The following is a 26,096-nucleotide window of genomic DNA, read 5'->3' as shown; positions in this document are numbered from 1 at the left end:
GGCGCTCTGCTCTCCCTCGCCCCTTTCCCCTCTCCTTAGGAACCTTCCCGCATCGCCGGACGGGAGCGACAGCCAATGAAGCGGCAGAGACGGCGCTCCGGACCAATGGGGGGTGGAGGGTGGTGCGGGGTCCGGTTGCCAGGGGGCGGGCGGCGGCGGCGGCGGCGGCGGCGTCTGGAGCCGGGCTGGGGACCGCCGGGACTGGATGCAGCTCCGACTCGCCGAGAGGCCCGGGATGGAGACTGCGCGCCACAGGCCCGGGCCCGGCGGGGAGAGGTCAGCCCCGGGGGCGGGCGGGGGGCGCGCAGCTCGGCGCTCGGGGCCGGGGGGGCTCGCGGCGGGCCTGCCCGGAGGAGCCGGTCCTCGGAAGCCGCTCCCTCTTTCCCTGAAAAGCTGGGAGCGCATCTCCTCGTTTTCCTGCAGGCCGTAGGCCTCATTCCCCTTGTTGCAGGATAAGCTGAGGATCCGATTCCGAGGGATACTGTGCCCAGACGGCAGCAGTAAAACACAATCCGATGTGTTCGCTTTTGAGGACCTGGAGGCAGGAGCGCCGAGGGGTGGGAACTAGGCACTAATCCCAACTCCGAAGCTGGGGGACCCTACCCCGAGGCTGAAATTCAAAATCAGTTCGCAAATATAAAGTAGTATCAGTTCTGGATTATTCAAGGTGCTTTGTATGGAACCTTATGGAGCCTTACCTAGATCCCTTGCTTTTCTGTTCATTCTCTTCCAGCTGCCCCTCTGTCAGGAGGGAGAGTTGTGGAATAAAACCATCTGACATCAGTTTTCCTTTATGCTTATACCCTGTCAGTTTGCAAAGAACTTTCTCCGAAACAGCGGTGTGATGATTCCTTACTCCTATTTTACAGATGAGTAGACTGAGGTTCTGAGATTCAGTGGCCTGCGCTTGGCCTTCAGCTCGGATGCTTTCCGCTTTGTGAACTTTTGAGAGGGCAGCCTCGTGTCTGGAGAAAGTTGAAACTATCGGAGAAAGACATTTAGCTTATCTGTAAACCTAAATGAATGTATTTCCTTACAGCTAAAAATCTGAACTGTATAAATTTTAATTAAATGCAGAGAAGTTGAACACTTCTCCAGCAATACCTCATTCCTTTACAAAAACGCTGATTTATAGGGAGCTATGAATTCAGTTCCTTTGGACAGTAAAATAAATAAATAAATTAGTAAACAGATTTCTGAGAGGACATTTGCCTGTTAATGGAACTTAATAAGATGGTCTTTTCCCTCCTTACTTTCTGTACTATGCATGGTAGGTGTTTAAATATTTATTGAATGAATATTTAAATACTCCAGGATCTTTGATTTCATTTGGTATAAAGTACTCCCTCCACTGATGATGATGACAACTCCTTTCATTACTTAATAATTTATGTAGATGATGAGTTGCTCTGCACAGATATAATGGTTTTAGGATGGGATAGAGAGAAAAAAAATTCAACTCCTGCTTTATAGTCAAGTTCCCATTGATTTGGTCCCAGAAACCTGTTCACTGTTTTAGTTTAGTTACTATTTAGTTTAGTTACTATTCAAAGCAACTGTATCCACACCTTTTTTCTTCTCAGACTTTGGTGTGTTTGGAAAAGGATGAGAAATTTGGCTATTTCTACCTCTTTGATTGCATTTATTGAGTGAATGCAAGTAGTAGGTGTTCAAATATTTATTGAATGACTAAAAAATACTCCAAGCATCTGTGATTTCATTGGTGCAAGTACTTACTCGGTTGATGTAGATGATAACTCCTCTCACTTCTTTATTTATCTTAGTTGCATTACTGTGAGTAGACAATGGTCTTGCTGTAACTAGAAAAAAAAATTGTGTTCAGATGTTCAGACTTCTGTTGATAAACCTCTCAAAACAGCTAGGCAGATATCAGCCTGCTGGTTGGATTAAAGTCTGTTTAAACTTGGAAGAACCCTTTGTGCCGGGAGCAAGACCATCATCTATCCCCACCCCCACCCCATGCAGAACTTAGGTAGAGAATTGAATGAATGAATGAATTTAAAGTTTTATTACTCCAGTACTAGTTATTGTTTCATGTGTTTGTTGGCGGGTTTGTCTGGTCCAGTAATCAAGAGACAAAAGATTTGTAATTCCCTAAATCTGAAATGTAAAGAGGTAATTTTTTTAGGGTTGGAGGGGAGGGAAGAGAGGAATGACTGGCTAGAGGAAGCAGTAGGGGGAAAAGAAAGCTTTTGTGAACAATGTGCGAATCTCCATTGGAGCTTAAATTTTCCTTAAAAAAATCTTATCTTTATAAACGAAAGCTAACATCAAAAGATAATTTGTAAATCAGGTGATTTTTTTTTTTTGGTCTTTGTCAAGTATAGCTTCTGTTACTATTGAGTTGCTGCTGAGAGAGGATGAACTGACTTTGGCCTTTAGATTTCAGTTTTTTTTTTTAATGAAGATGTGAACAAAGAAATGCCTTTCATTGTCGTGGTAATAAATGGAAAGTAGACTAGGTTCAAAAATAATAGATGTATATTGAGTAGAGGTAATAATTTAAACAAAATTTGTATTCATATCTGTTCTGCCTGGAAGTAGACATGTTCATATAATAAATAGAAAATTCTTCAAAGTAAATTAAGCATTAAAATTAGAGGTCAAATTTGTGATTTTGATAGGGGATTAATCACAGGAACCTTTTGGAAACTGGTTAATTTTGCAGTATAAATTTACTCATTTTGATAGGGTCTGACTGAATTTTTTTTTTTTTTTGATGAAAGAGAACACCCAGGAATCAGGATTAATTGTAGCTCATATTCATACCTAAAATTTTTTATACTGGAATTCACACTTCTATGATTTCTTTTTAGAGGTTAAAAGTAAAAACTTAAGTTTCTGCTGGGATTTTGCCCAAAGCAAACTCTTCCAATTTCTTTCTCTCCCATAGCCCATCAGAGTTTCATCGGATTCATTAATTATTGTTGCAAAATATACACATACCCCATGTTTTTTTTTAAAAAAGTGCTATAGCAAATGGATAAAAACATCCATCCTGTTTTTTTTTTTCAATTAAGATTCATACAGAACTAGAAAGGTAGTTTCTTAGTTACTTGTGTTTCTGACTGTTATTGGAGAAAAACTGAACATTTTCTGCATCTCCTAATCTTTGATTTTTGGGTAGCTCTGTTGTAGTTGTTGCTGTTGTTGTTTTAATTTTATTTAAGTTAATGGGGTTAAGTGACTCACCAAAGGTCACATAGCTAGGTACTTATTAAGTGTCTGAGGCTGAATTTGAACTCAGGTCCTTCTGACTCCAGAACCCAGTGCATCATCTAGCTGCCTCTGCTGTTGTCATTCTAAGGGAAACTGTGTCTTCATTTGTATTTGTTTCTTTCTAACTTGATGTTTCCTCTTGATAGAAAAAGTAAAGAATCCCTAAATTATTCTTATACATATATACATACACGCATATCTAACTATACAAAAAGTAGAAGCTTCATTTGAAAAATGGGGATGATATTGATGATAGCTAACATAAAAGTGGCTGCTCTTATCTCCATCTCACAAATAGGGAAACTGAAGCAAACAGATTAAGTGATTTACCCAGGGTTAGAAAAGCTAGTAAATGGCTGAAGCTTGATTTGAACTCAGGTTTTCATGATTCCAGGGCAGGCTTTCTCTATTCATTGCTCCACTTTGGATTTGAAAATCTTGGACACACAATTTATTTAGTCTTTCTGCTGTTTTGAATAGGATAGCAATGAAAATTGGCAATTTTTTTTTCAGATGGAACTCTCATATGGTCAGTTTAGTCTGCTGCTTCTTACCTAGTTACTGGAAATAATCTACCACTAAATTGGTTTTATCTTATTAAGACTTTCTTAATGATTATGTAATTAATAAAATTTTCTGACTTAGTTAAATTTTGAACTCTTTCTGCCTATTAAAAGTTAATTTTTCTCATATAGACCAGATCATTGAAATGAATATCTAATAAAGCGGTAGCATAATTTACAAGTGCAAGTCATGTCAGACTAACGTTTTTTTCTTGTATATAAAGGTTATACTGGAGGTAGAATAAGCCTAGATTTATTAAAAAATTAGTAAAGTGTCTCACATTTTATAGGAAAAATGATAGAGATTTGAACCTGGAAATTGTAGATGGTTAGATGGTTTCAAAACAGTTTAATAGTTGGATTCAAAGAATACTTGTGTCATCTTCACAGGCAGTCTTTAATTATATGCTCCAGGGAGCTGTACTTTTTCTCAGTGATTTGAAATGAAGACATAGATGGCATGTTCATAAAATTTGCACATGCCAGGAATCTGGGAGGGATAGTTAACACTAGACAAAAGTCAGAATTCAAAGAGATCTTGATGGACAGTAGTGACAAATTCAGATAGAAACCAGGCAGCATATTGATTTAGAAAACCACAAGTTAACATCATCTGTGTTGTGTTATAGTTTCACTTATTTTGTTAAATGTTTCTCAGTTAGATTTTAATCTTGTTCCAGCAACATTTAAGGAGTTTTGTGAATTGGACATTGGGCCCCAACAGTGAGCTAAATTGATGAGAATAAATTGGGGGAGGGATTAGAAAGTACTTTGTCTGAAAAGTGTTGGAGGAGGACTTTTAATGAAATTATAAGATCATTATGAGTAACATGCATGATTTAGCAACTAAAAATAGCAGAAAAGATCTTGGGTTACATTAAGAGACATATCTTCCATCAATAAAGAGGTGCTAATTCTGCCTTGGTCAGACTACCTCTGGAATTTTTGTATTTGGTTCTAATCACCGTAGTTTTAAAAGGACATTAAAGGGGTGGCTAGGTGGTGCAGTGGATAGAGCACTGGCCCTGGAGTCAGGAGTACCTGAGTTCAAATCTAGCCTCAGACACCTAATAAATACCTAGCTGTGTGGCCTTGGGCAAGCCACTGAACCCCATTTGCCTTGCAAAAATCCTTAAAAAAAAAAAAGACATTGAAGCCAAACTTGATGGCACATAATTCCTTATTCCTGGGGAAGCTGAGACTGATAGATCCTTTGAACTCCAGAATTCTGAGCTATAGTAGAGTAATTGTGTGATTGTGTGTGTGTGTGTGCATAAAATATAGTATAGTGAGGTAAAAGCTATGGATATAGTTGGCACTAACTGGTAAACCCTTGGGAAGAGCACCAACAGGTTACCTAAGGAGGGTTAAACCCAGGTCAAAGCTGTTGTGAGCAGAGCTAGAGCAAGTCAGATTTCTGTGTAAGCAGAACTAGAATGGAAGCTATGAATAGGCTTCACTCCCCTTACAACCTGAATGAAATAGGCCAACCTTGATAAAATGAAGAATGTTTAGAGTAGGAAATTCTTAACTTGAGATCTGTGAACTGGGGGAGGGGGGTGTTAAATCTTGCTTTTCACTAACCCATAAAGAAAACTTACAATTTTCTTTAATTATTTAAAAATATTATTCAGAGAAAGGGTCCATAACCTTCTTCAGCCTGCTGTAGAGGTCTATGACACACGTAAAAAATATTAATCCCTGATCTAGAGAAAGAAAAGCACCAGAAGGAAAGAACTCGGAGCAATAGTGAAAGCTGCTAAGAGGCAAATTATGGTTTGATGTCCAGAAAAGCTAACAATTGGGCAGTTAGGTGGCAGAGTAGATAGAGCACTGGCTTTGGAGTCAAGAGGACAAGAGTTCAAATACAGCCTCAGACACTTGCCACTTACTAGCTGTGTGACCTTGGGCAAGTCACTTAATCCTGATTGCCTCAAGTCCAGGACCATTTCCAGTCCTCTTGATTCTTAACTGGCCACTGGACCCAGATGGCTCTGGAGGAGAAAGTAAGGCTGGTGACTTAGCACAGCACCCTCTCACTCAAATCCAATTCACATGCTTGTCATGGCATCACCTCCTTGATGTCATGATTTTCTTCAAAAATGAAGGATAAAGATTTTTACTAACAATTGGGCAATGCAAAAGAGGAATGGGCTATGTCAGGTGTTAGTGGGTTCCTCTTTATTGTCAATCTTGAAGCCACAACCAACTCGATCATTTGCTGGGTATGTTACTTTTTTATCATAGATTTGGTGGTGATTATTTTTTTTATTGCAGATTTGACTGGATAGCACCTCTGAAATGTTTGTTATCTATTACAACCACATCTGTTACCCACGACAATCATATTTATGTAGAATTGCACATTTAAAAATAATGGTAGTTGGAATATCTGCACTACTTTTACTCCATGGTATTTAATCTCACTACATGAGTATTGGAACTGAGCATTAATTAGAGGGCTTTTTACAGTTCTGACTATTAAGTAGCTGTGTATGACTTTGGATTTCATTTGGAAAATGATAATAGAGTTGGATTAGATGATGTCTAAATTACTTTGTTGCTGTTAAAATTTTATGCCTTATCACTGATATCAGTACATCCTCATCAATACTTAAGTAGTCTTCTATGTGTATCTTTCCATTCATCTAGATCCCAGTCCATATTTTTTAACTTTTCATACTGTCTAATTTTGCCTTCTCAACAGAGAAGAGAGAAGTGTTTTATTTCTTCTTTAGCTCCTTCCCCTGTGTTTTTTGTTATTCTGCAAATTCATTTTTTATCTTGTGTGGGTTTTTCTGTTTACGTTGTAGTCGTTGGATATATTGTCTTCTTGACTGTTTTACTTTTTATCAGTTTATGTAAGTCTTTCGCTGCTTCTCTGTATATATATATATCTCTATATATCTCTATATATCATATTCTCATTTCTTATAATAATAATGTTTGTCCTTCATTTTCAAAGTGATGTCATGACAAGCGCATAAATTAGATTTGAGTGAAGGGGTGCTGTGCTAAGGTACCAGTTTCACTTTCTCCTCCAGAGTCGCTATCTGGGTCCAGTGGACAGATATGAATCAGATCAACTGGAGTTGGCACTGAATGTGAGGCAGTCAGGGTTAAGTGACTTGTCCAAGGTCACCCAGCTAATAAGTGCCAAGTGTCTGAGGCTAGATTCGAACTCCTATCCTCTTGACTCCAAGACCAGTGCTCTATCCATTGTGCCACCTGGTTACCCTCTCATTTCTTACAGTAATAGTTTAAAATATATTTTTATTTCATTAAATATTTCTCAATTACATGGAAATTTTAAAAAAATTTCAAATTTAATTTTTGGGGTTACATTTTAAGCTTCATACTGTCTCCTCCCTCCCTACCATCCCACACTAGAGGAGGCCACCATTTCTCATATATATATATATACACACATATGTACAGATGATATATGTAAAACCATGCTAAGCATACTTCTGTTGATTGGTTCTCTCTCTGGAAGTGGAAAGCATCTTCCTTTGTAGTTGATTTGAGTCTTTGTAATACTCAAAGTAATTGACTATTTCAGAGTTCTTCTTTGAGCAATATTGCTGTTATTGTATACAAAGTTCTTGATTCTACTCATTTCACTCTTCAGTATTTCATGCAAATCTTTCCATGTTTTTCTAAAGCCAACCAGCTCATCATTTCTTATAACAAAAAATCATTTTTAAATTATTAATTCCAAATTCTCTCCATCACCCCTTGAGAAGGCAAGTGATTTGATATTCATTCATAGTAATATTCATTATATTTGTGTAACAGAATTTAACTATCCTCTAATTTATCAACATCAATTACTTTTTTTCTCAGTTCTTTGCTACCACAAAAAGTGCAGTGATTAATATTTAAGAATATGTGAAGTGTTTCATTTTATTAATGACTGTTGGGATAAATACCTAGAAGTCAGTAGAATATCTAATTTTAAAAAAAGTTACTTTATTTATTTATTTATTTGTTTGTTTGTTTAGGTTTTTGCAAGGCAAATGGCGTTAAGTGGCTTGCCCAAGACCACACAGCTAGGTAATTATTAAGTGTTTGAAACTGGATTTGAACCCAGGTACTCCTAACTCCAGGGCTGGTGCTTTATCCACTGCGCCACCTAGCCGCCCCTACTTTATTTTCATAATTGCAAATTGTTTTCCAGAATGACTGTACTAACTCACCACTCCACCAACAATGCAATGGTGTGCCTAATAAATCCTCCTGCATTGCCTCTTCCTCAACTTTTATGGTTCTTTTATTAATGATTATTTGGAGTATTCTTTTACATGGTTAATAATAATTTCTTTTGAGAAATAATAAGTTAATGTAAGTATGAGTAATATATATGTTATATATTAAAACAGAATATAAGTTAATAAGTTCTTTTGAGAATTATTTGTTCGTGTACTTTGACCACTTATCTATTATAGACTGACTTTTGGTTTTATATATTTCTCTTTGTTGTCTATGTATTTTTCATATTAACACCCTTAAACAAAAAATATGAATATATAAATTTTTTTCTCTGTTGTCTATTTCCCTTATCCAAGATGCATTATTCTTGATTGCTCAAAAAATTTTCAATTTGTGTAATTAAAATTATCTATTTAATCTATTTAAGCCTCTCTTCTGCCAAACTGCTTACAGTTTTCTTAGGAGTTCATATCAAAAGGGAATCAGTTAGTGGTACAGTGGATAGGGTGCCAAGCCTGAAGTCAGGAAAACCTGGGTTCCCATGTAGCTTCAGCTACATTATTAGCTAAATTATTCTCAGCTATAAAATGAAGGTAATAATGGCACCTGCCATAAAAGATTGTTATGTGGATTAAATTGAGAGTATTTGTAAGGTACTTTGCAAAAGTAAAAATTATACACATACACACACACCATGTTGCTATTGTTATCCTTCTCTGGTTACACACACACACACACATACACACATCTTAAATTGCTTTTGTCTCAAAGAACCATTTTTTACATTCAATTTTTCTTTGATATACTGTATTATTAAATTCCTTTGAAATGTTTCCTCTTATATGAAGTAATCTATTTCTTTCATTTTATAAATAGTATTTAATTTTTTCTCCAGTTACACATTAAGAAAATTTTTAACATTCATTTTAATAAAATTTTGAATGCCAACTTTTCCCTCCCTGTGCCTTCACCCCCCGCTTTGAAACTGCCTACTAACAGTTTGATGGTGTTTATACAAGTGCTGTCATGTAAAACATATCCATATTAGTCTCGGTTCTGGAAGAAGAAACAGAAAAACCAAGTTGGAATAAAATAATTTTTAAAATATGCTTCTAGTTACATTCAGAATTTACATGTTCTTTATCTGGATATAGATAGCATTTTCCTTTGTGAATCTTTTGTACTTGGCTCAGATCATTGGTTGCTGAGAAGAGTTGAGTCATTCATAGTTGATCATCATGCAATGTTGCTGATATTGTGTACATTAATTTCTTGATTCTCCTCATTTCACTTTGTATCAGTTAATGCAAGTCTTTCCAGGTTTTTCTGAAATTTTGTATGTCCATAATTTCTTATTTCACCCCTTCAGTTTCCATTTTCTACCACAAAAATGGCTGTTATAAATATTTTTTTGTACTTCTTGGTCCTTTCCTCTTTTTTATGATTTCTAGAAATTATATCTTTGGACCAAAGGGTATACACATTGTGGTTTCCCTTTGGACTTCATTTCAAATTGCTCTCCATAATGGTTGGATCAGCTCATAATTCCACCAATAGTGTTTTAGTTTTCCCATAGCCTCTTCAACATTATCATTTTTCTTTTTGTCATATTAGCTAATCTGAAGAGTTGTTTCAATGTGCATTTCATCAAAAATGATTTAGCATAGTGAATGGAGCATTGACCCTGGAGTCAGGAGAATCTTAGTTCAAATCTTGTCTCAGATACTTGATACTTAGTAGCTGTGTGACCCTGGGCAAGTCACTTAACCTTGTTGCCTTGCAAAAACTCAACAAATAAAACAGGAAAAAAAAAGTGATTTAGAGCACTTCTTCATATGATTATAGATAGCTTTGATTTCTTCATCTGAAAATTGCCTTTGCATATAGTTTTACCATTTGGGGAATAGTTTATATTCTTGTAAATTTAACTAGTTCTCTCTATAGTTGAGAAATGAGCCCTTTATTAGAGACAGTTTCTGTAAAAAATTGGTTCCAGCTTTCTGCTTTCCTTCCAGTCTTAATTGTATTGGTTTTGTTTGTACAAAAACTTTTTTAAGCATTTGAATGCTATACCATCTGGTGCATATACATTCAGTATTGTTTGTTATTGCTTCATTTAAAATACCTTTTCAGATGTAGTGCTCTTCCTTATCTCTTTTTTTCAGGAAATAATATTTTTTTATTTATTTTTTCGTCTACATGCAAAGTTAGTTTTCAGCTTTCATTTTTTTTGCAAGGTTTTGAGTTTTACATTTTTCTCCCCTTCTCCCCCCTTACAGAAAACACAGTATAAGCTATACTTAGATAACCATAGTAAAATTAGATCCATATTAATCATGCTGTGAAAGAAGTATCAAATCCAAATTAAAAAAATTAAAGAGATAAAAATAATACCTAAGACAACTTTTAAAAATCAAAGAGTATGCTTTAGTCTGCATTTAAACTCCACAGATCCTTCTCTGAATGTGGTATTTTCCAACACAAGAACTTTAGAATTATCTTTGATTAATTGTGCTGCTGAAATGAACAAGTACATCATAGTTGATCATCACCCAGTGTTGCTGTTAGTATGTACAGGTTATTTGGAATTCCTGTCCCTCATGATTTCTTTTTTCTTTTTAAATTTATTTTATTTTTAAATCTCCCCCACCTCCTCCCCTACAAAGAAAGAGAATCCTAAAGAAAAATAAAGTGAGAGAAAAAAAAAGAAGTATGCTTCAGTTTGTATTCAGACACCATCAGCTCTGTCTTTGGGATGGATCGTATTCTTTATCATAAGTCCATCAGAGAAATTGCTTCATTATTCTTTATCATAAGTCCATCAGAGAAATTGCTTCATTATTTTTTCCCACAGTTACCATTGCTCTCTATATTTCCCTCCATTCTATTTCTCACCACCCCCATTTATTCTACGTTCTTTCTCCTTTCACCCTGTTTTCCCCCAAAATTGTGTTGTATCTTACTACCCAATCCCATGATCTTCCTCTCTTCTATCACCTATACCCTCTCTCCCTTTCCCCTGTCTCCTTTCTCCCATTCATTTTCTCTCCTATTTTCTTCTAGGGTAAGAAAAATTTCTATACCCAATTGAATGGGTATGGTATTTCCTCTCTGAGCCACTTCCTATGAGAGTAAGGCTCTCTTATTCCCATTCACCTTCCCCTCTTCCATTCTACTGCAACAGCTTTTTCTTGCCTCTTTGATATATAATAACTTACTCCATTCTACCTTTCCTTTCCCTTTCTCCCAGTGCAGTCCTGTCTCCCTCATTAGCTCCATCTTTTTAATATATTATACCTTCAAGTTCAACTCTATACTGTGCCTTGTCTATGTATGCTCCTCCTAACTGCCCTAATAAATGAAAAGGTTCATACCTTTGTATCAGTATCATCTTCTCATGCAGGGATGCAAGCAGTTTAACATCAAGTCCTTCATGATTTGCCCTTCCTGTCTACCCTCTCTTTGCTTCACCTGAGTCCTGTTCTTGAAGATCAAACTTTCTATCCATCTGTGGTTATTTTATCAGGAAAGTTTGAAATTCTCCTGTTTCATTGAATGTCCTTCTTTCCCCCTGAAAGACCATGTTTAATTTTGCTGGGTAGTTGATTCTTGGTTGTAATGCAACCCTTTTGCCTTCTGGAATATATTCCAAGCCCTACAAACCATCAATGTATAAACTGCTAAATCTTCTGAATTGTTTCTTTCTGACTGCTTGTAATATTTTCTCCTTCACTTGGGAGTTCTGAAATTGGACCATAATATTCCTGGAAGTTTTCATTTTAGGATCTCTTTCAGGAGGTGATCAGTGAATTTTCTCAATTTCTATTTTGATATCAGGGCAGTTTTCCTGGAGAATTTTTTGAAAAATAAAGTCTAGGCTCTTCTTTTGGTCATGACTTTAGTTCAGTAATTATAAGATTATCTCTTCTGGATCTGTTTTTGGGTCTGTTTTTCCAGTGAGATAACATTTTCTTCTAATTTTTTTTATTATTTGATAGTTTTATTTTTTTTTTATTTCTCAAAAGCTCATCAGCTCCCCTTTGCTCCATTCTGTATTTTAAGGAATTATTTTCTTCAAAGAACTTTTGTATCTCTTTTTCCATCTGGCCAGTTATGCTTTTGAAGGCATTCTTCTCCTCATTGACCTTTTAGACTACTTGTTCCATTTGACCCAAACTGGTTTTTAAGATGTATTTTCTTCAGTAATTTTTGGTATCTCCTTCACCAAACTGCTGACTTGGTTTTCATGATTTTCCTGCATTGCTCTGATTTCTCCTCCCAATTTTTTCTCTACCTCCCTTAATTTGATTTTTTTTTGTTTTTTGCAAGGCAATGGGGTTAAGTGACTTGCCCAAGGTCACAAGGTAAGTAATTATTATTGTCTGAGACTGTATTTGAATTCAGTTCCTCCTGACTTCAGGGCTGGTGCACTGTGCTACCTAGCTAGCCTTTAAGATCTTTTTTGAGTTCTTCCATAGCCTGAGACCAGTTCGTAGTTTTCTTGGAAGCTTTGATTTCAAAAGCTTTGATTTAATTATGTTCTGAATGTTTATTTTGATCCTCCATAGGACCAAAGTAATTTTCTATGGTCAGATTTTTTTTTCTGTTGTTTGCTCATTTCCCTAGTCTATGACTTAATTTTTTTTTAGATTTTATTTTGAGTTTTACAAATTTTCCCCTAATCTTACTTCCCTCCCCTCACCCCCCCACAGAAGGCAATTTGCCAGTCTTTACATTGCTTCCATGGTATACATTGATCCAAATTGAATGTGATTAGAGAGAAATCATATCATTAAGGAAGAAACATAAGGTAAAAGAGACAGCAAGAGCAGACAATCAGATATCAGGTTTTTTTTTCCTAAATTAAAGGTAATAGTCCTTGGTCTTTGTTCAAACTCTACAGTCCTTTCTCTGGATACAGATGGTATTCTCCATTGCAGACAGCTCCAAATTGTCCCTGATTGTTGCACTGATGGAATGAGCAAGTCCATCAAGATTGATCATTGCCCCTCATGTTGCTTTTAGGGTGTTCAATGTTTTTCTGGTTCTGCTCATCTCATTCAGCATCAGTTCATGGAAATCCCTCCAGGCTTCCCTATGACTTGATTTAAGGTGTTAAGGTGAGGCTCTGCTTCCAGGGTGGAGGATACACTGAACCAAGATATTGAAGGGTTTTTGCAGCTATTTTCAGGGTATCCCTCCAGAGACCTGTAAATTCTCAATTCCTCCAAGGTCTTAGGAGAGGCTATGACTGCTCTCCTGACCTGTGCTCTAGTCTGAATGACCACAAGCACTCATGTGTGCCCTCAGACTGTGAGGAAAGTCCTTGCTCTGCTTCAGGCAGCAATCTCTATTGTACAATCTGGATCTAAGAATGGGCAAAGCTATAGAGTCCTGCTTCAGGGATAGCAAAGAGACCTTTGTGATCTCGCTGACCCCATTACTATCTGTAGATTTAGTGCTCTGGAAGCAGTTGCTGGTTGGCTGGGTGGCTCCTTGCTGGGTGGCTCTCCAGGTCTGCTCCTGGACCTGGGGGCCGGGGCTGTGCTGAGGCCTGAGCTTGACTGGGACCTGCTCTCATTCTGGTGTGGCAGTTTCCCTGCTGAGCTTCCCAGTTGTCCTTGGCAATCCCTGGACTGAGAGGGCTGGAAACTGCCACTGCTGCTGTGGATCCAGGCATCCCAGGGAACCATGTGCCCTGCAGTCTGTTCCTGGATGACTGGGGACGTTTGTTCCTGTGTGACCTGGACTGCGCTGTGGGCCCTTTCTAACCCTTGTACAACAGATTCTTCTCACAGATCTTCCCAGTTATCTTGGGCTGGAAAATTGTTTCACTCCATCTTATTTTGGATTCTGCCACTCTAGAATTTGGTTAGAGTTATTATTTAATGGTATTTGGTGTGATCTGGGGCAGAACTCAGGCAAGTTACTCTGCCATTTTGACTCCCCTTTTATCTGTTAATTAGATCTATTTTTGCTTTTATTTTGTCTGAGATCGGTATTACTACCCCCACTTTTTTTACTTAGGCTGAAGCATAATAGATTCTGCTCCAGCTCCTTACCTTTACTCTGTGTGTGGGTCTCTGTTTTAAATGTGTTTCTTGTAAGCAATATATTGTAGGATTTTGGTTTTTCATTCATTCTGCTATCTACTTCCATCTTATGGGAGAATTCTATCCCATTGACATTCACAGTTATGATTACTGCCTATGCATTTCTCCCCATCTTAGTCTTCCTCCTGTTTGTTCTCTCTCTCCTCCTTCTCACCAGTGTTTTGCTTCTACTAAATCTATCCTCCCTTATATCGGTTCCTATCCCACTCCTATTTCTTTAATCTCCTTCCCTCTTTCTTTTCTGTCTAGTAGGATACATGTCTATATCCAGTTGTATATATTATTCCTTTCTTGAGCCAATCCTGATGAGAGTACTCTGTTCAAGTGATGCTCACCACTCACCCTTCCATCTTCCCCTCCATGTAATTGGTCTATCATGCCTCTTTATGTGAAATATTTTATCCCATTTTATTTTCCCTTTCCTTTGCACTTTTCCTTTGTACTCTTTTCTCATCTCTTAATTTTTTATGTTATTCCCTAAATTTCTGTTATTCCTGTACCCTCTGTCTTTGTATATTCCATCTAGCTATAATATTAGAGATATAATTTTTTAAAATTACAGTTATCATCCCTTATGTTTTTTTTTCCATTTTACCTGTTTGTACTTTTCTTGAGTCTTGATATTGGAGACAAATTTTTAATTTAGCTCTAGTCTTCTCCTTATTAAAACTTGAAATTTGTCTATTTCAGTAAAGACCTTTTTTCTCCCTTTGATGTATTATGCTTATTTTTGTTGGGTAAGTGATTCTTGTTTATCCTAACTCCTTTACTTTCTAGAACATCATGTTTCTTTGATCTCTTATCCTTTAATGTTGTAGCTGCCCAAGTCCTGTGTTTTCCTGATTGTGACTCCCCAATATTTGAATTGCTTCTTTTGAGTCACTTGTAATATTTTTTTCCTTGACCTGATAGTTCTGTAATTTGTTTATAACTTTGGAGTTTTTATTTTGGTATACCTTTACTGAAGTGATCAGTGAAGTCTTTCAATTCTTCCCACCCCATTTCTAGGCTATAAGAGCACTTTTCCTTGATTCATTCATTCTTTCTTTCTTTCTTTCTTTCTTTCTTTTTTTCTTTCTTTCTTTCTTTCTTTTTTCTTTCTTTCTTTTTTCTTTCTTTCTTTTTTCTTTCTTTTTTCTTTCTTTCTTTTTTCTTTCTCTTTCTTTCTTTCTTTCTTTCTTTCTTTCTTTCTTTCTTTCTTTCTTTCTTTCTTTCCTTCTCTCTCTCTCTCTCTCTCTCTCTCTCTCTCTCTCTCTCTCTCTCTTTCTTTCTTTCTTTTGCAAGGCAGTGGGGTTAAGTGGCTTGCCCAAAGCCACACAGCTAGGTAATTATTAAGTGTCTGAGGCCGGATTTGAACTCAGGTACTCCTGATTCCAGGAATGCACCACCTAGCTGCCCCTCCTTGATTATTTCTTGAAAGATGCTGTCCAGGTTCTCTTTTTTAAAAATTTTTAAAATTTTTTTTCATTTATTTTATTTTTAATATTCTCATTTTATACAAATGTTTTTATATTAATAAAATATTCTTGTTTAAGAGTAAACTAAATACCCCCTCCCCCATAAATATAGACTTGCTTCAGTGATAAAGTAAAGGGGAGAGAAAAAATTAAAATTAAAAAAATAATAGTAATAATTGTAGATATGGCCAGGCAATGGACGGAGCACCAGCCCTGGAGCCACAAACACCCGAGCGCACATCCAGCCCTGTAGACCCAACAATCACCTAGCTGTGTAACATACAAACCACCCAAACCCCACTACCCTGCAAAAACCAAAAAATAAAAAATAAAAATTTAAAAAAGACCCAAAATAAAATAAAATAGTAATAATAGTAGGGGTGGCTGGGTGGCAGACAGAGCATTGGCCCTTGAGCCAGGAGAACCCGGGTCCAAATCCGGCCTCAGACAACCAACAATCACCCTGCTATGCCTCTCCAGGCAGGCCACCCAGCCCCATTTGCCCTGCACCCCCCCCCAAATAATAATAATAAAAAATGTGCTTCAATCTTTGTTCCAACAGCAACAACTCTGTCATGGGTGGATCACATTCTTTATGGTAAGTCTATTGCAAAAGTTACTTCCATATTTTTCCACCATTGCCATTGCTGATCGCAACTCCCTCCTTTTGTATTTCTCCACTACCATGTACTATATTTTCTCTCCTTTCACTTTGACTCTGCTGTAGGGTAGCTGCATGGCCCAGCAGACAGATCCCTGGCCCTGGGGCCAAGAGGCCCTGAGCCCCCATACCACCCCTTAGGCCCAGCATCCACCTGGCCCTATGGTCCCGGACAGGCCATCCAATCCCAGCCCCTTGCAAGAAGTAAAAAAGAAAATGTGTTATATCTGACCATTCTCCCCCCATGGTCCATCCTCTCCTCCATCACTCACATCCCCCCCTTCCCCCATCCCCCCATCTCCTTCTTACTCCAGATGCCTATACCCCATTGAGTATATATGCTGTTTCCTCTCCTAGCCACCGCTGATGAGAGCAAAGATTCCCTCATTTACCCTTGCCTCCCCCCCTTCCCTATCATTGCAATAGCTCATTGTAATAAAGAAAATTCTTAGTATATGAAATATCTTGGTCTATTCCCCCTTTTCTTTTTCTTTCTCCCATTACATTTCCATTTTCTATTGACTCCATTTTTACACCATATTTTATCTTCGAATTCAGCTTTCTCCTGTGCTTCAACTATAAAAGCTCCCTCTACCTGCTCTATTAACTGAGAAGGTTCATATGAGTATTATCAGTGTCATTTTTCTATGCAGGAATATATGCAGTTCATCAAGTCCCTCATATTTTCCCCTTCTCCTCCACTCTCTATGTTTCAGTTGAGTCCTGTATCTGAAGATCAAACCTTCTGTTCAGCTCTGGCCATTCCAAAAGGAACATTTGAAATTCCCCTGGTTCATTGAAAGTCCATCTTCTTCCCTGGAAGAGGACATTTAGCCTTGCTGGGTAGTTCATTTTTGGTTGCATTCTAAGCTCTTTTGCCTTCCGGTATATTATATTCCAAGCCCTGTGAGCTTCTAATGTAGTTGTTGCTAAGACCTGTGAGATCCTGATTGCAGCTCCACGATATTTGAACTGTGTCCTTCTGGCTGCTAGTAATAGTTTCTCTTTGACTTGAGAGTTCTGGAACTTGGCTATAATATTCCTAGGGGTTGGTTTTTTGGGATCCCTTTCTCAGGGGCATCGGTGGAGTCTCTCCATTTCTATTTTGCCCTCTGCTTCTAGAATATCAGGGCAATTTTCCTGTAGTAATTCTTTGAGAATGATGTCAAGGCTCTTTTTCCTGATCATGACTTTCAGGTATTCCAATAATTTTTAAATTATCTTTCCTAAGTCTGTTTTCCATATCAGTTGTTTTTTCAATGAGATATTTCACATTTTCTTCTAATTTTTCATTTTTTTGGTTTTGAAGTATTGATTCCTGATTTCTGGTAAATTCATCAATCTCCCTGAATTCTATTCTTTGTCTGAAGGATTTGTTCTCCTCATAGAGTTTTCTTATCTCTTTTTCCATCTGGCCAACTCTGCTTTTCAAAGCATTCTTCTCCTCAATAACTTTTTGAACTGTTTTATCCATTTGACCTAAGCTGCTTTTTAGTATGCTATTTTCTTCAGCATTTTTTTTTGGATTTCCTTGACTAAGCTGCTGACTTCATTTTCATGTTTGTCCTGCATCTCTCTCATTTCTTTTCCCAGTTTTTCTTCTAACTCCCTCATTTGAGTTTCAAAGTCTTTTTTGAGCTCTGTCATAGCCTGAGCCCAATTTCTGTTTTTCTTGGAGTCTTTACATGCAGGAGCTTGTGCTTCCTCATCTTCAGACTGAGTATTTTGATCCTTCTTGGGCTCATTTGCAAAATACTTCTCAATAGTCTTCCTCTTATTTCTCTGCTTGCTCATTTTCCCAGCCTGAGCCTGTTTTGGGGGTGCTTCCTGAGCTTTTGGGACACTCCCACAAGGGTCTCAGTGTGTGAGGCTCTGCCTTCCCTCCTGGTCTGTGAATGACCATGCTAGCTGTGTGCCCTGAGGGCTGGGCTTCACGTGATTGCTCTGGCAGAGGTCCCCCGCTATTCCCCCACTTTGTGCCCGTGCTCCCGGGGTGTAGCTCAGGAGACTCCCCCGCTGCTGTGAGCCGTGGCTCCCAGCGCCCTGGGGCTGCCTCCAGGAGGCTGAAGTTCTTTCGCTCTGGCAGGCCACCCCTCTGGAGGGCCACCCCTCCGACCTCGGGGAGCAGAGCCTTTCTGCTGTTTTCCAGGTTACCTTGAATAGGAGAACTGCCTCACTGGGTCCCTTTGTGGGTTCTGTCTCTCAAAAGTTTAGTTAGAATCCTTAGTTTATGAGTTTTATGAGAGAGCGCCTAAGACAGGATCCGTTCTTGTCGCCATCTTGGCTCCGCCTCCTTCTTTCACATTTTAAACATCCAGGTTCTTTTTTTGATCATGCCTTTAAGGTAATCCAATAATTCTGTTATTGTGTGTCTCCTGTATCCATTATCCAGGTCACTTCTTTTTTTCCCCATGAGATATTTTATATTTTTTTTCCATTCTTTTGAATTTGTTTGATTGATTCTTGGTATCTCATAGAGTTCTTAGTTTTTGTTTGCCCAATTCTGACTTTTTTCCCTCAGTTAACTTTTATACTTTCTTTTCTATTTGCCTATACTCTTTGGAGCATTGTTTTCTTCAGTGGATTTTTGTATCTTCTTTTCCTTTGGCCAATTTTACTTTTTATGCAGTTTTCCAACCTCCCTTTTCATAATTTACTTGCATCATTCTCATTTTTTTCCTGTTTTCTTTTACCTCACTTATTTGATTTTTTAATTTTCTTTTTAAGCTCTTCCATTGATTATTTCTGGCCTTGAGACCACTTCCCATTTTTCTTTGTGGTTTTGCCATTGTACATAGTTTTGACATTGTTGTTTTCTTCTAAGTTTGTGTCTTGTTCTTCCCTGTTACCATAATAACTCAGTGTTTATGCTCTTTTTATTGTGGAGTTTTGCTCATCTTTTTTTTCCCTTTTTTCCTTTTTCCTTTCTTTTAAATCTACTACCTGCTCCCTGGTGGAAGGAGCACTTTCTCAGGGTTCTTGTGCCAAGGGGCTACAGGTCCTGGCCATTTACCTGGTGCTTGAGGTCCATGGGGAGCCCTTGTATCTGGTGCTGACTGAGTGGGTGGTATGAAGGGTGGCTGGTACTGCTCAAGGCCATAGGGGTCTGTCAGTTTGCCTGGTGCTGAGTTGGGGTCCTAGTGGTGGTTTCTGCCATAAGCTAAACTCTGAGATTTCACTGAAGCAGGTGGTGGGTCTGATCCCTTGGAGAATGCCTGTTTGCTCAGGGCTGCAATGAAACTCAGTGGTGTTTCTTAGAGCTGGAATCTGTAGATTCCTTTGGCTGTGTTACAGCATACAGGGTCCTGGTGTTGGTGTTTGCCTTTTCCTCTATACTGGGGTTCAGGATGTTCCTTAATAACTTCCTCACAACTCTCTCATTTAAAATTTAAGTACCAACATATAATAGGTTTGGTTCCAGACCTTCTCAGTAAAGCAAATATCACAATAAAGCAAGTCATACTCATTTTTTGGTTTCCCGTAACACTATACTGTAGTCTAAGTGTGGAATGGTTTTGTTGTTCAGTCATTTTCATTTGTGTTTGATTTTTCGTGGATTCATTTGGGGTTTTTTGACTTTGATGAAAAATTTTTCCACATGAATCTAAAGGAATCAGGTAAATAGAACCCTGGAGTATAAATTTGAATAGCTGTCAGGTTAAAAAGTCTTGCCATTTGTTTGAGTTTGCTAAAAGAATTGACTTAAAACCCCTCAAACAAATCATCATATTATATGTCTCTTAAGAATACAGCAGAAGAATTGCTTTGGAGGTTGTTCAGTGGTAGTGAAAACAGAGAATTCCCAGTGAAAGGTGGAGTATATTATTAGTCACCCAAGTTAAAGGAAAATTGCTGAAGAGAATACACTGTGGATTAGTCATATTTTCTTGAAGTTTCTAATTTATCTCATTAAATACCTCCATAGCATCCTAATATGTTACAGTGGTGAAAAGCTTCATCCTCACTTATGTTTTCTTAGTTAAATTCTACTTCCTGACATGAGCAACTATGTCTGGCTTAATGTATTGCACAAAGGAGGCAAATGATAAATATTTTGTGATAGTTAAATAAATGTTGAATTTCATTCTTATTAATGACCTGAAACAATTTTCTTTTTCTCTTTTTGTATAAAATTTTTCTTTTTCTTATGAACCAACAACAAAGTTCAGCCTATAAAGAAATATAAGACAGCAAACTAATATAGTTTATTTTAAAATGCTTTTTAGGGGGCTGCTAGGTGGCGCAGTGGATAGAGCACCGGCCCTGAAGTCAGGAGTACCTGAGTTCAAATCCTATCTCAGACACTTAATAATTATCTAGCTGTGTGGCCTTGGGCAAGCCACTTAACCCCATTGCCTAGAAAAATAAAATAAAAATGCTTTTTAAAGTATTTCAAGCCACTTAACCCCATTGCCTAGCAAAATAAAATAAAATAAAAATGCTTTTTAAAGTATTTCTTAAATTTGACAAGTCAGGAACAAAATTCTAGTCCCCCCCCTCAGCGTATCTCCTTTTTAAATTTAATTTATTTTTCCCCAACTACATGTGAAAATTTTTTTAACATTTTAAAACAAGTTTTGAGTCCCAAATCTATTCTTCCCTCTCTCCCCTCCCTCTTCCCTGAGATAGTAAGTAGTCAAATATAGGTTATACATACCCAATCTTGTAAAACATTTCCATGTTAGTCATTTTGAACAAGAAGACTTGACTAAAATAAAAAGAATGAAAGAAAGAAAATGAAAAATAGCATACTTCAATCTATATTCAGACAATATCAGTTCTTTTTCTGGAAATCATAATAGGCTTCACTGTTAGTCCTTTGGGATTATTTTGAATCATTGTATTGCTGGGAATAATTAAATCATGCACATTTCTTCATCATACAGTATTGTTGTTATTGTGTACAATGGTCTTCTGGTTCTGTTCACTTCATTTTGCATAATTTATGTTCATGCTTTTCTGAAATATCCTGTTTGCTATTTCTTATAGCACAATAACATGCCATGACAATTATATGCCTTGGCTTGATTAGTTGTTTCCCAATTGTTAAGCATCCCTTTGATTTCCAATTTTTAGTCACCACAAAAAAAGCTACTATACATATTTTTGTACAAGTTGGTGCCCCCCCTTTTTTTGCTGTCTTTGGGAGGGTAGATTATTAGAGTTGTTCCTGGGTCAAAGGATATACACAGTTTTATAGCCCTTTGAGCATAGCTCCAAGTTGTTCTCCAGAATAGTCATAACTTCTTTTAGTTATTTTCTGTATTTGTTTTTAAATGTTTTATTAACTGACTGCTTTTTAAAAATAATCTCCATCAGAGCAATGTGGAATTATGCCCAAAGGGCAACAAAAATATGCATACCCTTTGATCCAGCAATACCACTACTGGGTTTATACCCTGAAGAGATGATGAAAAAGGGTAAAAACATCACTTGTACAAAAATATTCATAGCAGCCCTGTTTGTGGTGGCAAAGAATTGGAAATTAATTAAATGACCTTCAATTGGGGAATGGCTTAACAAACTATGGGTATATATGTGTCATGGAATACTATTGTTCTATTAGAAACCAGGAGGGATGGTAATTCAGGGAAGCCTGGAAGGATTTGCATGAACTAATGCTGAGTGAGATGAAAAGAATCAGAAGAACATTTTACAACCTAACAGCAACATGGGGTGATGACCAACCTTGATGGACTTGGTCATTCCATCAGTGCAACAATCAGGGACAATTGGGGCAATCTGTGATGGAGAATATCATCTGTATCCAGAGAAAGAATTGTGGAGTTTGAACAAAGACCAAAGACTATTTATTGCCTTTAATTTAGGAAAAAAACCTGTTATCTTATTACATATTTTTACTGTCTCTTAGATTTGATTTTTCTTCCTTAAGGAGATGATTTCTCTCTTATCACATTCAACTTAGATCAATGTATACCATAGAAACAATGTGAAGACTAATAGACTGCCTTCTGTGGGGGGGTGGGGGGAGGGAAGCAAGATTAGGGGAAAAATTGTAAAACTCAAAATAAATAAAATCTTTTTTAAGAAAAAATCATCTCCATTACTGCTAACTACCTCACTTCTCTCCCACAATCAGTAAGTATAGTCAAGAAAAAAAAAATCAGCCCTTTGGCAGTGTCTGAAAATATATGTCTCATTTTGCTCCTTTCTGGCATAACTGTCATAACCTAGAAAAATAACAAGTACATATAGTTAAAGAAAATAAATTGTATGTACACATTGTATGTAAATATGTCTCTTCATTTCTAGTCTTTTTAATTCGCTTTCAAAATAATGAGAAGCATGTTTCATTATCATTATTTCATGATAATAAAACTGTGATTGGTTACTGTATTGGTCAGAACTCAAAAGTATTTTAAAGTTGTTTTTCTTTACAATGTTGTTGTCATTATGTAAATTGTTCTCCTATTTGCTTTATGTCACTATGCATCATTTCATACAAGTCTTCCCAAGTGTTTTAGGTTTTCACATACTTCTCTATGAGACTTTCTGTTGTCCCCACTTAACCAGTTTATCCCCATGAAATTTTCATTCACTTACAAACAAGCCTTTCAAAACACCTTTTGGTGATGTGTACCACTTTTATGCATTGACACTATTCTACTTTTATAGTATGGTTATTTTTGTAAATGTCATTTTTCCTGCTAGAGTGTTAGTTCTATGATGGCAGGAATTATCATTTTAAATAAAAAGCACTGAAACTATAAGCATGGTATTCTGTGTGTGTGTGTGTGTGTGTGTGTGTGTGTGTGTGTGTGTGTATATATACATATATATATATATGTATATATATGTATTAGGTTCTACAATTTGCTAACTCTGTGAACCTGGGTAAATTAACCTAAGTTTCTCACATGTGAAAGGAGTGGGTTAGACTAAGCCTAAAGTTCCATTAAGCTCTAAATTTCTGATCATATGTTCTATCTTGCTCTATTATATAACAAAGCATATAGGCATATAACTTTCTTCCCCCTTGCCTAACTGTAATTTTCAAGAAAGGTTTTATTGGTAGCATATTTTTAAGTGCTAAAAAGACTCATTCCATTCCTCATAATAAGGAAACTGCAACCCAGATGACTAAAATTGGGTAGATAATTTATTATGATTCAATGTTTACCAATGGAACATTGTTTTGGCTTCATAGCTGCTGCCCCCCCCACACACTAGAGGTTAAATAACTTGCCCAAGGTCACATAGCTAGTAGGTGACAGGTATCTGACCACTTTTGAACTCAGATCCTCCTAACTTACAGGGCCCATGCTCAATCCACCATGCCCCCTAGCTGTCCCTAGAATTTCCAAATTAAGTTGATTGCTCACAACTATAATATAATATCCTACAACCAACAAACAAAAAAAGATTCATATTTATAATATATTATTATTATTATTATAGTCAGCAAATGAAAGTTTAGATTAAAAAGTCTGTTAATCTCATTCTGTTTTGTCTGGCAGAAGCAATATTTATTCCTCTCAGCACAACAGAAGGAGCCTATTTATCCCCTCCACCTGTGACCAAATTATTGCTAAATGCTGATTGCATCATACTTATTATCTAGTGTGATATAGGCAACAGTAACATGTGATCATCTGCAACTTTTTAAATTTTGTTGATAAACATACTTGATAAACATAAACATACTTGAGGGAGTCTTGGAATAATAAGATCACTTTATTCTTGGAATGTTATATTGAAACTTTTAGCTTCACTTGGTAACATGATCTGTTTAGTAGATTATGAATTGGGAATCAGATACTCCAAATTTTAAAATGAACACAGCTCTGTGATCTTGATTGAATCATTTAACTTTCTTTATTAGTAACCTATTTCACTACCTCTTCTCTTTCAGTTCCTGAGATACTATGAAAGAAATATACTTTACGTGATTTGTAAAGATTATCAGCATTCCTTGCCACTGAATGATCTATTAGTATAGAAGGTCCATAGTATGGAATATCCTTTATCTAAATTGAATTATATATAGTTCAAATAATAAATTAAACATTTATTTGAAAGACAAGTATTCTATTTTGTTTTGTTGTAAAAGTATAAACAGAATTAGTATGTACAAATATTAACTAATCTTTGTACTCCAAAATTATAACAAAAGTCATGGAAATCCAAATGCATTATATTATTCATTGACCAATATTATATAACACTAAGGAGATTAGGTCATTTAAAAAACTTTTGCAAGACAATGGGGTTAAGTTACTTGCCCAAGGTCTCACAACTAAGTTTCAAGTGCCAGAAGGCAAATTTGACCTTAGGTCCTCCTGACTCCAGGACTGGTGCTCTATCACTGCACCACCTCACTGCCCCAGATTAGTTCAGTCTTTTTAGTTTGTTTTTGCAAGGCAGTGTGGTTAAGTGACTTGCCCAAAGTAATATAGCTAGGTAATTAAGTGTCTGAGGTCACATTTGAACTCAGGTCTTCCTGACTCCAGGATCACAGATTAGCCCATTTTTAAGGATAAAGTTAGACACTAGACCTGAAACTCTCTACCAGTTCAGATTAGCACCTCCTCTGCAATTTATAGTCTTAGAGAGTTTTCTCTAGAAATGGCAGCAAACTCCAGTAATTATCAGATGGTAACTTGGAAAATTGTATATCAACATTATCTTTGTTTTACTATATTTTTTATTTATTTTGTTAAATATTTCCCAGTTACATTTTTCCACTTCTTTTTTAAAATTTATTTACACATTACTAAAATTGGCTTGTTTTAAGAATTAACATAATCCTCCCACACCCCATAAAAATAAAAAACCTCACAAGAAATAAAGTGAAAAAAAGAGAAAAGAAATGTACTTCAGTCTGTGTTCGATACCATCAGCTCTGTCTCTGAGGTGGATCACATTCTTTATCATAAGTCTAACAGAGAAGTTACTTCCATATTTTATTTTTCCACATATTTTTGCTGTTGCTGCTTATAATTCCCTCCATCCATTTCTCCCCACTACCAGTTATTATATTTTCTCTCTCTTTTCACTCTGTCCCTCTTCAAAAGTGTGCTGTGGGACAGCCAAATGGCATGGTAGATAGAGCACTGGCCCTGGGGCCCAGAGGCCCCAAGCCTATATTCCCCCTCAGAGACCCAGCAACCCCTAGCTCCATGGTTGCCAACAAGCCACTCAATTCCAACACCTTGCAAAAAAGTAAAAAAAGAAAATGAGTTATATCTGACTATCCTCTCCTATGATCTACCCTCTCCTCTATCCCCTACATCCCCCCTCTTCCCATGTCCCCTTTCTCCCATCCCCTTTCTCTCCTTTTTCTTCTAGATTTCTATGCCCTATTAAGTACATATGTTGTTTCCCTTCTGAGCTATTTCCAATGAGAATGAAGGCTCACTCAATCCCCCTCACCTTCCCCCCTTCCATACCATTGCAAAAGCTGCTTCTTGACTCTTTTATATGAAATATCTTAGTCTATTCTACTCCCCTTTCCTTTCTCCCAGTACATTTCCTTTTTACGCATTGACTCCATTTAAAAATATGTTATACCTTCATATTCAGCTCCCTCCTGTGCCTTGTATATATAAGCTCCTTCTAACTGCTCTAATAAATGAGAAGGTTCATATAAGCATTATCAGTATCATCTTCCCATGCAGGAATACATGCAGTTCATCAACATTAAATCCCTCATAATTTACCCTTCTCGTCCACTCTCTCTATGCTTCTTCACTCTGGTTGTTTCAACAGGAACATTTGAAATTCCTCTGTTTCATTGAAAGTCCATCTTTTCCCTTGGAAGAGGATGTTCACTTTTTCTGGGTAGTTGATTCTCAGTTGCATTCCAAGCTCTTTTGCCTTCTGAAATATA

At 37.0% G+C, this 26,096-nt stretch overlaps 1 protein-coding gene across 1 annotated transcript in view; it reads left to right on the top strand.

Annotated features, from left to right (window-relative positions):
• The first annotated feature begins 155 nt into the window (after positions 1-155).
• TULP3 (TUB like protein 3) overlaps positions 156-26,096 on the top strand; it is a 74,861-nt gene continuing 48,920 nt past the window's right edge. The window contains exon 1 of the mRNA XM_074194648.1: positions 156-276. Coding sequence (XP_074050749.1) covers positions 206-276 — 71 coding nt within the window. The 5' untranslated portion in view covers positions 156-205. The remainder of the gene's footprint in view (positions 277-26,096) is intronic.

The sequence above is a fragment of the Macrotis lagotis genome, chromosome 7 (genome assembly GCF_037893015.1).
Source record: "Macrotis lagotis isolate mMagLag1 chromosome 7, bilby.v1.9.chrom.fasta, whole genome shotgun sequence".
In the NCBI taxonomy this organism is placed as follows: domain Eukaryota; kingdom Metazoa; phylum Chordata; class Mammalia; order Peramelemorphia; family Peramelidae; genus Macrotis; species Macrotis lagotis.
The sequence above is the reverse complement of the archived record's forward strand: the minus strand, read 5'-3'. Positions and strand labels throughout refer to the sequence as shown.